The sequence below is a fragment of the Haplochromis burtoni genome, unplaced genomic scaffold (assembly GCF_018398535.1).
Source record: "Haplochromis burtoni strain Fernald_Lab_line unplaced genomic scaffold, NCSU_Asbu1 Contig_16, whole genome shotgun sequence".
Lineage (NCBI taxonomy): Eukaryota > Metazoa > Chordata > Actinopteri > Cichliformes > Cichlidae > Haplochromis > Haplochromis burtoni.
The window spans coordinates 2670947-2684145 of record NW_024582377.1 but is presented as its reverse complement, the minus strand read 5'-3'; the positions used below and the strand labels follow the sequence as shown (position 1 = coordinate 2684145).

Sequence of the window (13199 nt, the reverse complement as noted above, 5' to 3'; positions counted from 1 at the left end):
CCCTTCTTGTTTGTAGTGGAGACGGACGGGCTGACAGATGAGGTGAGGCAGGAGTCTGCATGAACTGTAACATTTGCAGATAACACTGAGATCTGCAAGAGATGATATCTACTGGATATAAATATGATCATATAGACCAGGTGTGTCAAACATAAAGCAAAAACTCCAATTTGGCCCAAAAAGTTATATTTCTGTAATTTTACAATTTAAGTCCAAAGAGTAATGTTGGCAGATTTCATTAGTCAACCACAGCATTTCTTTATCAAGTAGAAAAACTGAAACATACTCTTGAAATTGTACTTCTTTTTATTATATTCACATACTGCAGGGATTAATTAATTTGGGATTTCTCCCAAAGACAAGAACTAACAGACTTAAAAACTCCTTTGTCCCACACGCCATCAGACTGTTTAACTCCTCTCTGGAGGGGAGAGGGAGGGGAGACAGGAGGACAAAGGAGGGGGGAACAAGCAAGTTGTAGTGCCTCTTCACTTCACTGTGCAATACCTTTTGTGCAATAGTTTTGTTAATAGTCAACGGTGCAATAGACTTGAAATGTGCAATTTCACTTGTATTTTTATTCCTATTTATCCCCTTTGTATATTTTATGTATATATGTCTCTGTATTTATATATATATATATATATATATATAATATTCTGTAACTCTGTAACTTCTGTCGGTGCTGTGATTTTTTGGAAACCGAATTTCCCAGAGGAACCCACCCGAGGGATTAATAAAGTTTTATCTTATCTTATCTCTCTCTTATCTTAAAAGTGCATTTAAATTACCGTACACTGACAGAACAACCAGTTGATCTAGCCCATGGTCTACGATAATGTCCTGTTAAGCACAACATTGTGAAAAGCTCTAAATATCTCTTTAAATTAATATCTAATCCAAATCTACCTGTTGCTTCTAGTTGGCCAAATCTTATCCTTAATCTAATCACTGAAATTAAAACTCCATTACCAACCATCGCCATAGCTATAGGAAAATGTGGATGGGTGTTTTAAAAGTAGGTTTGGGAAACAAGTCCCATCATCAGGCTTCAGGCTCAGGATGGATTTAAATGGCTTTTATCTTGTAAAGTAGCACTTCAAAGCAGCAGCAGGGGACCATTTGTCCTAAATGCCAGTCTGCGCTTTCCCTCCGTTTCTTCACTGACAGTAACTTCTAAAGGCAAATCCTTAAATTTGATGTTGTCTTTTTGAAAGCAAGCAAATCACTACCACTGCATTTCTTAATCCATTTATTACAAAACTTACCTAGCACACAGAAATATAAATAATAACAACAACAGCCAAAATATGAAACAAGAAACACAAAGGTATAAAGAGAGGAAGTGTAGCTGGCTGAAGTCACCGTTTGTCCGGTTTGTCACATTTCACACAAAGATGGGGATTTTGAGATCAGTTCTTTAAATCCACAGCCCATAATTTGTAGACAGACACTTTGTTTAAAAAAACAAAAATCATGGTTTGTTACGGTCGAGTGAGGATACCCGCTCTGCACTTTGGATTTCAGATCACAAGAATCGAAAGATTTTCCTCCATCCACCATCATAGAGAGACTTTAAACTGTTAAGCAAATTGAGCTTTTTGTATTTAGTGCCACCGTGCTTGTGCTTAATGGCAGCAAATACAGCACAGTCAAAGGCGTCTTTAAGGTTGTGCTGTGTGAGAGCCGAGCACTCCACGTAGTCATGAGCTCTGATCCTGCTCGCGAGCCGTCTGGCCTTGTTAAAGAGCACCGGTCTGGTGCCCTGCTGGTTCAGATGAATGAGGACGTCCACACTGTGTCGAAGGTCTGACTGAGTTCCAACCAGAACGATGGGGGAGATTGGGTTGGCGGCTCGAATCTGTGGGATCCATTTGGAGGTGATATTGTCAAATGAGATGGGGTTGACGAGGCTGAAGCAGAGGATGAAGACGTCCACATGGGCATAGCACAGAGAGCGCAGATGGCCAAATATCTCCTGATAGATCAAACATTGAGAGATGAGAAGCACTGGACCCACTTGTCTGTTTAGAAAAAAAAAACTGTGATATGTGATAATTACCTGTCCAGCAGTATCTATCAGCTTAATGTGGGTTGGGATTCCATTCACATGAACTAATCCTGGACGTTAGGTAGAGACAAGCTGGCTTTATTGCTGGGTGAAATATCTGACCTTTAAATAAAAGAGCTCCTTCACTTACCTGTGAAAACATCAAATGCAGTTTGCCTGTACTCAGTGTTGTATCCATTGAAGATGTAACTGATAACCATGCAGGTTTTTCCCACTGCTCCATCACCAACCAGCATGCAGCTCACTTCTTCTCTCATTCTGTTTGCTTTATCAGTTCTATGACAGGCCATCTTCCCTTATATTATCACTGCACTATCTTAGAATCCCAGCAGTGCGAAAGTCTATGCAGGAGTGCAGCACTAATGTAAAACATGTCTTCTTCCACCCCGGGGGCCTGTTAGTGGCAATAAAGGGAGAAGGCCACCTCGATTTGAAAGAACAAAGGCGCCCAATCAGATGAGTGACCTCTTCTCAACACTTTGACTGTTTCCGTTTGATGCAGATTTACATAGTCACTCCCACCAAACACTCGATGTGACTCATCCAATAAAGGTCACTTAACTGGACGTTAAAGACGGCATAAGAGGATAATTAATTTTATTTCGCAGACTGCTTGTTTGTAAATGTGTAAACTTAGCACACACAAATTTGTGGAAGACTTTACAAACTCTATACATGCCTAATTCTGAATATACTAACGTGAACAGCTGTAGTAATAACGTCGATATTATCGCGAGAGTAGATTTACGAACTCCTAAATTCTCTTCTGTGCGGAGATGCATGTTCGCACGACAGTGATGTAATACCATCGCCGGCCACTAGAGGGCAGTGTTGCTCCAGCATGGAGCGGGTACTTCATGGTGCTTCACTCAGGTGCAGTTTCTTGATTTCGTGAAACGAACCAGAAAAGGTAATTATTCTGACTCATTCACAACTTTCAGAAAATTATTTTTTATTTTCTGAAGTGACAGAAAATAAGCTTACCGTTTGTTTTTTTTGTTTTTTTCATTTCATTCCTTTAATCAGTACACAGCGAAATATTCAGCACCCAGAAGCTCCAAACAACATTTCTCAGGCCGGTTTGTTTTCATTGGGTATATACATTACATTTCAATACCAGCTTTACTCTGCCACGCAAAGAGCAAAGAGCAGAGCTGAAGGGAAGTAGTGGAGGTCATTGTTTGTCATCAAGTCCAGTTCATAGTAGTGACGTCAGGTCCCATCTGTCTTTTTTTTTCAGGGTGACTGGGTTCATAAATACACACACACACACACACACACACACACACAAACAGACACACACACACACACACACACACACAAATCCCAAATATATATTTATCTCATATTTACATTTCCTCTGTTGCAAACACACTCATACAGACTGCATCTGCAATTCAGTGACTTCCACATATGCAGAAACTCAGCATATTACTCTGCTAGTATAACTAATCACAGTGCGTTAAAGGAGCTCACACTGATAATTCTTTGATCACATGCTGGCCTTAGTTCAGGGGAAACTGCTTAATTGTGAAGTCTGTAGTTTCCCTGAATTCCCATCATGCATTTGATTTGTGTTTCTAGGCAGAAATACCAAATGCATTAAATAAGTTATTTAAAGCATTTTAAGCCTGATGTTATGGAAGTTTTGACCAAATACAAAAAATCATAAATTAATAAAACTTTGGCTTGGAAAACCTCGTCTGCACAACTGATTTATAATTGGTTTATAATGCAGCTGGAGTCATTTTCTTATGATCCAGCATCTAGATTACATTACGCCACACTTTTAAGGCCAGTCTCTGACCTTACAAAAAAGCCATTATGGTAATATTAGTAATGTCTGCAAAAATAATTGGTTATTATCTTACTGTACTTTTCCTTGATTGAACTTGCTATTGCAGTCATGTCTTGTTGCAACATTTGCACTGAGCCTTGAGCTTCTTTCCCTTGCAAACAATCCAAATTTTGCACTCCAACATATCACAGCTGTACTGCAGAAGAATTGTACCAGCAAGCGGCGCAACATATTTTAGAGCCCGGGAAACGTTTGGGGGGTTGAAACTGCAGCTTTAAACAAAGTGTTGCTCCTTATCTGTCTGAACCTGCAGGAAACTCTGCGAGCATTGTGTTGTAAGGTCTCTGCTTCCTGTTTGCCGTTGTTTCTCACTTACTCTTTCTCTTCTCCCTTTCTCTCCCCCCTTTTCCCACCACCTGCGGTGCGAGTGATAGAGTTTATTCCCCGTGGTAGGAGGACAACATCTGGTCCCCACCCCACCTCCTCTCCATACAAATCATTCTGCCTGCTCAACTCCCATGCTACACCTTTGACAGCTGTGAGTCACAATGTGCTGTTCCTTAATCCAAGGTAAATGTCAAATGCAGGAAGTCGTCTTTAAATACCCTTGCATCCAAAGATTGTTTTTCTGTAACTTTCTTTTATCATCTCAGATCTGTCACAGAGCGTTTCAAATAGAAGCAAATGTCTGTGAAAGGCTTGCATCACCCGTAACTCGTGCAGCAGATGTCAGCAGAGTGTTAATGGCTCAGTGTCCTGGGATGCATACGTTGCTATAAACATGTTTAGTCTATGCATTCCCACGGTCTATTTTTGTATAACTAGACATGCAGAAGTGAATACCGACATAGATTTATTTAGGTAATCTGCTTAGGAAGAGACTCTCTGTGTGTGTGGCTTAGGAGAGCCCTCTGGCATGCATAGAGCTCACTTCAAATTCCACACCTTCAATATGTAGTGATAAATCTTGTCAGTGTGCTCTGACTGCAGTCTATTTATTTAAAGGCATAGTTTGAGATCAGCACAAACGCATCCGTCTCGACCCAAACTATTAGCCCAGTATTTTAAAAATAAACTCAACATCTGCCTGCACTTCCTGTCTCATATCAAATCTGACAACAATAGGGAATCTCTGCCAGATAGGTGTTAAAAGATTATGCTGCCCCCTAAGCCGGAGCTCAGCATGGCACTCTCAGGCCACAAAACAAGTGGCTGATGCCGACATGGATTGATAAACAAGCCATTTGCATAACATTTCCTGTATCTCATTTTAAGTAGATGAGGATTAGAGCAGGAGGGGTGCATCCATCACACTCCACATAATAGGAACACTTTACCTTATACGTCATTAAACTTAAGTTGTTCTAGTATAAACCACTGTTCTCTGAAAAGTCCAATTACAAACACTCACAAAACAGTGCTTTGTGTGTTCAGTCTTCTCCGTGCAGCCCTCACTAACATGCTCCACTCTGAATCTATGAGAAAACCTAATCTAGCAGCTGTACTAAGTACTTTAATAAATGCTAACTCCCAAAGCAGATATGCCAGACAATCATAAAAACTAACATGCTAAGTTAAGGAGGTACATTTTTGACATAACTTACTCTATTGCTTCAGCATATTAGTATAAAAAACACAACCTCGAGGTCTCTGTCCAGAAGAGCGAAGCTTGAGGAACTCACACGTACCAGCTCAAGGGAGTGAAAGGAAGATTTCGTCCTGATGTTGTTGACACCATCTCAAAACTTTCAACTTTTTATTAGCGCTAGACAAAAATGACTAAGGAAGTCTGTGCCAGGCACTGTTCATATAGTAGGAGTGACCTTCCAGTTTATAAATGAGTTTCAGAGCTGGACTTGTTTTTAGTAGTGCAGGGATAGTAGGGAGCTGGGTTAGTGTGATGATACCGCTTCAGTTTTTTTGCGGCCCTCTTCTCAGTGAATCTCAAATTCTCGCACCTTATGCTCACCACACAAAGTGATTCACGTTGAGACTTGTGTGGATTTCGTCTGTTCTGCACATGACCCTTGCTTGTATTCTTGCCTTGTTGCCAGTTATTGAGATGCAGTGTGGTATCAGTGCATTTTCAGTTAATCTGGATTGACATTGTAGCCATTTGGATCTGAGCCAGCTTATGGTAAGTCATCCTGCCCCAATTTTTAAGTAAAGCTTAAGGATTTTGGGGGCTTTTGTTAGCCAGCAAGAACCCATGCCAATTTAGTTACCTCTGCTCCATTAAATCCTAGCTGGAGTCCAGAAGCAGCAGACTAATCCCACTTTACCCTCCAGAGAGCATCGTAAGGGGTCTGTCCTCTGCCCTCAGTGAAAAAAGAGCTGTTCTCCCATGAACCTGTTCAAAAACTAAAAAAAATATTTATTTGTCTGCACCATGGGAATGTGGATTATTAACACACATTTAAAAGCCCTGAAAAATGTTTTCTAAATCATCCTCTATGCAAAGTGGCCTTAGGACAAGTTGATGAATTTCTGTAGATATCGATTGATCTTCTTTCTGCAACACGTTCTCGCTCCCAAAGCGTAACATTTTACGCTAGGTGACAAATCGTCACCATATTACGTTTTCGGCTACCCACCACGTTCCTAAATGACGACCTCGGAAAAAAGAGGACATATGAGAACCGTCTGGACTGAATCTACACATGTTCGCTCTTTTTCTTCAAATCGCTTCGAAACACGCTATTTAACATCATTATAGTCCTGGTTAAGTTCAGGAATAAGGTTATGGTCAGGGCTGGAATGCAGGAATGCAAAACGTCGACATGTTACGCCTGCTGGGACTTTACATGAGTCACAACTGAGCAATATTAAAACTATGAGAAGATTTTGTTGTCTGAATTAAAAATAAGAATTAGATCACTCTAAGAAGGATAAATAATAGCTTTCTTTTATGTTGATTCACATGCATTTACTAATCAATATTTATGGATGTTATATCTATATTTGCAGAGAAACGTTTAGTTTAAACTAGCTCATGTGCAGCCTGGCAGTTACACATTTACTAGCTTTGTAGATATGAATGAAAAAAAATATTGAATGAAGTTCTAAAAATCAGTCAGCTAATGCTGATATTTCCACACAGTGGACTCCATGGTATAGTTTTGAAATTCCTCGGAACTTAGTTGAGAATACTGATACCGAACTTACATTTATTCAATTCAATTCAATTTTATTTATATAGCGCCAAATCACAACAAAATAACACAGGTTTCTGATTTATTTTTTTAAAAGATGCTGGTATATATTCTAGTTTTCACACACTTCCACGAGAGAAGGATGAAGAACGGATCAGATCTGAACAAACCTCAGATTCACAGGTGTGTTTTAGCGTCACCATGATGAACCATACATGTCCATGTTTAACATACTGCAGGGAAGCCCCCAGCTGCCTGTGAATGGGCACATTCACATGATCATCCTCACACTGTGAACATGTAATAAAACTCGCAGGTTGACTACATTTGCAGAAACTCGTGTGAGGAACATTGTGAACATTTGCAGTAGTTCGGTTACTTTGTTTTGCCATTTTGTAGTTATCTTTACCTGCAAACAAAATGTTTTCTGGCAGACTCTCTCAGACACTTGTTAGGAAAAGTTTCCAGCTGCTACACAATGCAAATACAAAACCAGCTGCTGGACATTCCCATGTATTTTTTATGGTTACGTCACATAGCAGACAGCTTTAATCTGGATTGTTGACTGCTCTCATTTATAGAAATGGAAAACCTGAACCTTTTAGTTTCCAGGTGAGTCACTGATGGCATCATCTCAGTCTTACTTTTCCCATAATATTCAGGAACCCTGTTGTCAGAAAGGCCTGCAAATCACAATAATTCATTTATGAAATTGATAACAACATCAACAGAGGTTTCACCCTTTGGCCTTTGGAAGCATCTGTGCTTTCTCCTTATTTCAGTTTCAACTGGCTCCGCATCAATCCACACAGCATATGTTCTCCCAAGGCCTGATTACAATCTCTTCAAACAGGAAGCTCTGCTGTAATTGGCTGACTAACATGAGAACATGAACTTTCCAAATGGACACAACATCACAGACAAACACAGAGTATCATTTGTGGATTTCACTTCTAAGATTACTCACAGCAAAGTGAGTGAAATGCTCGCACTATCATATGAACTACACAGTTGGCTTTTATTAAATAAGTCCCTTATAAATCCATGAGTACCTAACTCGTAGAGTTCTGCCCCAGCCCCCCTGAAACCCTGAATGGATTTATTGGAAGATAATGGGTGGATGGTTGGTTGGGTTTAAAGATAGTATTCCCTCTAGAAAACTTCAGACCAGCATTTTTGGTTAAGCACAGTCTTTCAGATTAAAGACAGAGTTACAGTGACCCTGCAGCTGCTTGATTATTAACTGCTGTCCTGTAAAATAGCACTGATATGGAACCTCTGTGAGTGTGTGGGAAACAGAGCAGCCTTTCCTGTTCTTTGAGAGAAAACACTCAAGAGAAAAATGGCCGGAAACCTCCAGGGCCTTTTGATTCACTCTGAGAAATCAAGTCAAGCTACCTGAGAGCTTGGAGACCTCGTAGTGTCTGAAATGAGCCAGTAGATGAACATATTTCATCAATTAAAATATTTCTAACATTTTGAGTTATTTTCCAGTGTTAGAAAATCAGCACTGCTCAGTGTTAGCCATTGTTAATCTTCAAAACTGACTAGGTTACTTTTAAACATATAACACTGTCAAAAGTGTTAATTTAACACTCAACAGTGTTGTATTTAACACTCAGAGGTGTGGACCCATATAGACACTCTCCAGTGTTCATTTAACACCGGAGATTTTGCTGTGTGGGTGAACTTTGTTTTTGTTTTCTTGTTTGTTTGTTTTGCTTTCCAGTGTTACGATGCAGTGACCAGATGCCAAACCTGCTACAAAATGTTCCAACCAAAAAATTCCGATGACTCAGGCGTTGTTTATGTAGTATTTGTCTGTAAGAGTACACCCTATAATTAATTTGTTCCTTCAAAACCAATTCTGTTCTTTGTTGTCAATGCCAAGTACCACTCTCCACCGATACTTTTTTTGGTGTGATGTGTTTCAGGGACAGTACATTCTGGGTGTGACTGACTGAAGCTGCCCCGAGCATCTGCCAGTTCATAAAGACTGTTTTATTTGGAGTAAGAGCTCGATCGAGCCACATTAGAGCACTGATAATTTACGACTGCCTCCAGCAGCTCTCATTATAGCTACAACAATAAAGATAGGACATTCAATAACTGCTCCCTGCCACACTCTTTGCCAAAGAGTAGAGGAAATATGAAAAGTTGTATTCACGGTGTCACTCAGAACAGAGTGCAAACATCTGTGACATTTCTTTCTTTTTCATTTCCTCAGTAATTACTCAAGAGCAGCTGTGCTGTGTGTGTTCATTGCTCGTTATTAGGATGGCAAATAGACTGGCCCTGCTGCCACTGGCATCCCGATTCATGATTATACATCACACAAAGCAGCGTAGAGTAATTTTAACAGTTATTGTGGTGTTTTGGATTTAAAGTCAGATTGCGTACATTTAGAAACTCTCACCTCAGTGCACGACACCCCTCGGCCAGACCAGTGACACCGCGGTGAGTTTGGGTGTAAATGAGATTAGGGAAATGAAATTAAGTGGTGCAAAAGTGACGTTCCTCAGGGATCGAGGCAGCAGGTCCCCGTTCCTGCTCTGTGCAGATTGAATTAAGAGATCCAGCCCACATGAGTCATGTTCTGCTTTGACGAGAAGAAACACTTTTCATGCAAACTGCTAGTGATAATGAATGAGTTGTGTTGATTGCCACACAATGATGGATGAATACCAACTGTGATCTTTCTCTTCTGCCACATGTAACCAGATCAGACGCAGCTCAGGCCCAAACCAGAAGTCAGATTTACCCTTTTGATCTGAGTAACCTGAAAGCTATATATTTTGTATGATGCACTTACTATGTGAAGTACGAGCTTCTGCGTCTATTAGACGATTGAAACATTATTTGTGTCTTATTAATAGATGGTCTTCCTGTTTCGATGAAGTTGCCTTCCCAATCAAAAAAACACTTAGGTCCTCTCATAGAGGGGTGAGGTGACCCTCAGGAGACAGAGCTGACCATCCAGTGTAAGAGGGCAAGGGCTCTAAAGTGGATGGACTCCATTAGCGGCCTAATCACTTTCTCTTTAACATATTTCCAAGATGACCATCAGCCATTGACTGACCAAACCAAGGTCAAGAGTCAGAGTTCAGATTGAGTACACATTAGCATGCAGGTGGAGGCTCCAAACACAAGGAACAGTGTTTTTTAGGGACGTGACAACTGTTCTGTGTAGTGGTGGATAGAACAGATTGAACATGCTGAGCACATGACCTCAGTCTCTTTGTGTTATTGTCAATGTTCTTTACAACTAGGGCTCTTTTTTAACAACATAATTTCCTAAAATTGTGTTTAACAATGCACATGGAGCACAAAATATGCACTTTACTTTTTAATTTACTTATTAAAAGAAAAAGCTTCATAGAACCAATTCAGTGGGCTTAAATAGCAATGCAATTAAGAGTAAAGAAAGAATGCAAAATGTCAGACATATGGAGATGTTTGCACATATGTTGGTGAAGAATTACCTCCTAAGAATATTGATCCTAGGTCTCACATTTCCTCTGCACTTTGCCAAACACTGGTATGGTAAAGAGGTTTTATTGACTGACTTATCTTTATTGTTATAGCCACAGTAAGCGGTAAATCATGCAGTCATCTGCTTTGAATGCTATCAGTCCATTAAATGTTATCTGTTACCAGTCGTCATAGCTCCCATAATTATACTTTAGATTGAGCACACAGCGTGTGATTGCCGATGATTCGTGTGACTCAGGCTATCTTGAGTTTTTGTAATTAAATGCATGGAAAAACTGATCAGGTGGTGGACAGCCCAGCGTTAGACCAAAGCCTGTAATAGACCTCAGATCCATGTCAGTGTCATTATTTCCTTAGCTTAAGTGTGAAAACAACCCTCCTACAACATACTTGATGCTTAAACCTAACCAAGCACAAAAATGAATAAAAACTCAAGAATGAAAGAACTTTATGATAAAGGCCTGCTGTGCCAGCTGGAGAAGGATGCACCCAACAGGTATTAGTGTCTTCAAATCCTAACATGGCAAGAAGTACAGGTGCAGCCTTACTTATACGTTGAAGAATAGACTGGAAGAAGAATAAAATCTCATCAAAAAAAGAAGAAACTGAATGCTGTGCAAACAGAAACTCTCGATTCATTTAGCGTCTCTTTCTTTAGTAAACTCATGAATAGTAAAAATTAAAAGCATGTTGGGTGTGGACTGAAGGGAAACGAGTACTCATATTTTCTGAGTCATCACAGTCATCTGACATTTTTGTCAGGAACAGCTTGTACCAGGACTGCACAGTACCAGGTTTCTGTGTACCACATGTGACCACATGGGGTGTAGAAAACCACTAACAAACACATGACTCTGTCTTGTTTATCTGGATATCTCATTAGTTTTAATGAAAACGCCACGTCTCAGACAACACTGATAGCTCGCTTCACTTTACTGTTTTTCCGCAAACAGTATCTTATTGGGTCACTGTATGGTCAACCCCGGCTTATCATTTGGGTGATGCTCTTTCAGGTACTATCGTTGTACCTTGGACAGTGGTTTGTACCTAACAGAGACCAGCGCTGAGTCTCGAGGAACACTTTTGTTCTTTAATGTAATGCTGGAAAAATTAAGCATAGTAACAACAATAGAAAGTGCATGCTGGGCGCAGAGGTAATCACTTAGAAACAGAAACAAAGAAACCAAAGAATCAGACCAAGCTCGGTGAGAATAAATGGCACACAAAGATTTGGACCCAGAACTTCATCCCGTGTGACCGTAATAAGACAGATACAGAATCAGATATGTCAGAATACACTAAATATGTTCATTTATAAGTTGAAGACTTATTCATTATTATTATTTGTACCTAATCTCCTTTTAAGTAGGACTAAATTCTGACTATCTGCTGACATGACACCTTAAAAGTCTTGAACAAACTGTGAAAATATGCAGCCTTTACTGCTTTGTTATGTACCTTTTTTGGCACTTGGAAAACATAATTTACGGTTCAGTAATTCGTCCGAGGGAGAGCTTGCACTTGTACAGGGAGTGCAGAATTATTAGGCAAATGAGTATTTTGTCCACATCATCCTCTTCATGCATGTTGTCTTACTCCAAGCTGTATAGGCTCGAAAGCCTACTACCAATTAAGCATATTAGGTGATGTGCATCTCTGTAATGAGAAGGGGTGTGGTCTAATGACATCAACACCCTATATCAGGTGTGCATAATTATTAGGCAACGTCCTTTCCTTTGGCAAAATGGGTCAAAAGAAGGACTTGACAGGCTCAGAAAAGTCAAAAATAGTGAGATATCTTGCAGAGGGATGCAGCAGTCTCAAAATTGCAAAGCTTCTGAAGCGTGATCATCGAACAATCAAGCGTTTCATTCAAAATAGTCAACAGGGTCGCAAGAAGCGTGTGGAAAAACCAAGGCGCAAAATAACTGCCCATGAACTGAGAAAAGTCAAGCGTGCAGCTGCCAAGATGCCACTTGCCACCAGTTTGGCCATATTTCAGAGCTGCAACATCACTGGAGTGCCCAAAAGCACAAGGTGTGCAATACTCAGAGACATGGCCAAGGTAAGAAAGGCTGAAAGACGACCACCACTGAACAAGACACACAAGCTGAAACGTCAAGACTGGGCCAAGAAATATCTCAAGACTGGTTTTTCTAAGGTTTTATGGACTGATGAAATGAGAGTGAGTCTTGATGGGCCAGATGGATGGGCCCGTGGCTGGATTGGTAAAGGGCAGAGAGCTCCAGTCCGACTCAGACGCCAGCAAGGTGGAGGTGGAGTACTGGTTTGGGCTGGTATCATCAAAGATGAGCTTGTGGGGCCTTTTCGGGTTGAGGATGGAGTCAAGCTCAACTCCCAGTCCTACTGCCAGTTTCTGGAAGACACCTTCTTCAAGCAGTGGTACAGGAAGAAGTCTGCATCCTTCAAGAAAAACATGATTTTCATGCAGGACAATGCTCCATCACACGCGTCCAAGTACTCCACAGCGTGGCTGCAAGAAAGGGTATAAAAGAAGAAAAACTAATGACATGGCCTCCTTGTTCACCTGATCTGAACCCCATTGAGAACCTGTGGTCCATCATCAAATGTGAGATTTACAAGGAGGGAAAACAGTACACCTCTCTGAACAGTGTCTGGGAGGCTGTGGTTGCTGCTGCACGCAATGTTGATGGTGAACAGATCA

At 40.5% G+C, this 13199-nt stretch overlaps 1 protein-coding gene across 1 annotated transcript; it reads right to left on the bottom strand.

Annotated features, from left to right (window-relative positions):
- Window positions 1-1248: 1248 nt before the first annotated feature.
- LOC102303496 (rho-related GTP-binding protein RhoV) lies at window positions 1249-2328 on the bottom strand. Its single transcript, XM_005916869.3, has 3 exons — window positions 2202-2328; window positions 2063-2121; window positions 1249-1978 (listed from the first exon to the last, which is right to left on the bottom strand). The coding sequence occupies exons 1-3, from the start codon at window positions 2326-2328 to the stop codon at window positions 1529-1531; spliced, it is 636 nt and encodes a 211-aa protein (XP_005916931.2). The 3' UTR covers window positions 1249-1528.
- Between the last annotated feature and the right edge of the window lie 10871 nt (window positions 2329-13199).

Excerpts from the sequence above, each read along its gene's own strand:
- LOC102303496 (XM_005916869.3), bottom strand. The coding sequence starts at position 2,328 with ATGAGAGAAGAAGTGAGCTGCATGCTGGTTGGTGATGGAGCAGTGGGA. Across the intron at positions 2,122-2,201 it reads TGCATTTGATGTTTTCACAG|GATTAGTTCATGTGAATGGA; the intron begins GTAAGTGAAGGA and ends CCTAACGTCCAG. Across the intron at positions 1,979-2,062 it reads TGATAGATACTGCTGGACAG|GAGATATTTGGCCATCTGCG; the intron begins GTAATTATCACA and ends TTGATCTATCAG.